At 36.4% G+C, this 2,281-nt stretch overlaps 1 protein-coding gene across 1 annotated transcript; it reads left to right on the top strand.

The window, feature by feature from the left end:
• The first annotated feature begins 1,089 nt into the window (after window positions 1-1,089).
• LOC102925892 (vomeronasal type-1 receptor 4-like) lies at window positions 1,090-2,028 on the top strand. Its single transcript, XM_006980026.2, has one exon. The coding sequence runs from the start codon at window positions 1,099-1,101 to the stop codon at window positions 2,026-2,028; it is 930 nt and encodes a 309-aa protein (XP_006980088.1). The 5' UTR covers window positions 1,090-1,098.
• Window positions 2,029-2,281: the final 253 nt, after the last annotated feature.

The raw sequence follows: 2,281 nt of genomic DNA on the forward strand, positions 1-2,281 counted from the left end.
TTTCATAAAATTAGCTGTCCCCACCTCTCCATGAGCCCTGAACAGGTGTGCACATATGCATGGGCTGTCTATGTGCTGTAAATTGTCATAATAAATAGCTCTTAAATTATTTTGATGTAAATCTTCAATTGAAACCACATTCCTATGTTTCACATACTTAATAACTTTTTCTTATGTAAAATAATTGCAGGTTTGAGACCCAAAGACCATTCAGGAACATCAAAATTTAAATTGAGAGTCAGCATTAAGCAACTGCATGAAGAGAGCCACTTCTCACGAAGCTGCCTCAAATGCATTTTTCAGTGATCTTTAAAAAGCAAAGAACCCAGAAATACTATATCCTCACTGGCAATGGGGAAGGGGAAGTAAAGCTAACTAGCAGTTTAACATAATAAAAAACATGTATTTACCTGCACATTCTGACCTCCCGTTTTTAGAAAAGGGTTGGCTACTTTCCCAAGAGAATATACATGAAGGTTGTAGGAAAGGGAATGTCACTTTTGGGTTAAATAAAAAATGCTTCCACCTTGTATGAGATGGAGGAATCTTTATTCTGTCACAAGAACAAACATATATTCCAAGCAATATCATAAATTTCTCATTACTTTTGTTTTAATTTTAGTTAAGCTCTACAAAAATGAATCAATAAACTTAAATTATGTAGTCTTTATTGAATTTGTATTCTTTTACATCATGATTAGCAAATGTCAGTATTTTCTGGTGTAATGTTAGTTTTTATGGGTTTAAATTTTCCTTGTTCTCACAAGCCAGCATCATATTGTCCTGAATGTTGGATTTTCTATGAAAACTAAATTTCTTCTTCCATTAATATGTGCATTCTGAGGTATTGAGCAAATTTATAGTGGCATATACAGAAAGTGATGACTTCCATCAAAACTTTTGGAATGAGATTTTTTTCATGTGCTCTAGATTGGCCTTCAATTCTTCACTTCAAATGACCCTCTGCTTAAGCCAATTGGAAGATCTCTGGTTTAAAAGTGTTCTCTTTTTACCACGAGTTATGAGCATTTGTTGTTATTCATTTGACCAGAGAAATAGCTGAGACATAAACTGAAGAAAGTTGTTCTGAATCACAGAATGGAGTTCTCAATTCTGGCAATAAGAATTATTTTCTTATCACAAACTACAATTGGAATTTTGGGAAATGTTTCTCTTATGCTCTACTATCTAGTCCTTTACTACAGAGAACACATATTAAAGCCCATAGATTTGATTCTTGTGCACCTAATGACAGCCAATGCCATGATCATACTCTCTTTAGGAGTGCCCCACACAATGGCAGCTTTTGGGTTGATGCAGTTCTTGAATGATTTTGGGTGCAGGATGGTAATATACATTCAAACAGTTGGCCGGAGTGTTTCCATTGGCACCACCTGTCTCTTGAGTGTCTTTCAGGTCATAACCATCAGACCCAGGGAATTCTGTTGGAAGGATCATAAAGTCAAAGCTGAAAATTATATTGGTTGCTTCATTTTCCTCCTCTGGGGCTTCTACATGTTAACAAATTTTATTTTCTTTGTGTACCCATTTATCAAACATAGTAACAAAAACATGACAAGAAAACGAGATTTTGGATACTGCTCTATTGTAGGGGGGGATAAAATCAATGACTCACTCTATACAGCATTGCTGGTGTTTCCTGAAGTCCTTTTTTCTGTTTGCATTGCCTTGTCTAGTGGCTCCATGATTGTCGTTCTGTATAGACACAAGAAGAGGGTTCAACACATCCGCAGCTCTCATGGTTACAGTAGAACCTCACCTGAGTCCAGAGCTACCCAGAATATCCTGGTCTTAGTTTCTGCTTTTCTGGCATTTTATAGTCTCTCCTCAATCTTAAGAGGCTGCATTGCTCTTTTGCATAATCACAATTGGTGGCTGGTGAACATCACTCCCCTCACTTCTCTGTGTTTTCCATCTTTTGGACCCTTTGTTCTTATGAATCGTTGCACCATTGTCTACAGGATAACCTTGATATGGATTAGGAATAAAAATAATTTAATCTTCTAAGAAGTACAATAATGATGATATCTTCAGGACATACAGCTTTTTACTAAAACAACACCCTCAGAGGTTAATCCAGAATCTTAAGTAGGTAGCATCTTGTCTTTCTAAGCTTAACCAAAATGAATATGCAAGTTTTGTCAGCTGGTTGAATTAGGAGCCTCCATAAGAGTTACAGCTGCTAGGTTATTCCTACTGCCCACCTGACATGCATATGAGCTAGCCAACCAGCTAATAAAACTAATCAAACTGCACTTGT

This window comes from Peromyscus maniculatus, chromosome 1 (genome assembly GCF_049852395.1).
Source record: "Peromyscus maniculatus bairdii isolate BWxNUB_F1_BW_parent chromosome 1, HU_Pman_BW_mat_3.1, whole genome shotgun sequence".
Lineage (NCBI taxonomy): Eukaryota > Metazoa > Chordata > Mammalia > Rodentia > Cricetidae > Peromyscus > Peromyscus maniculatus.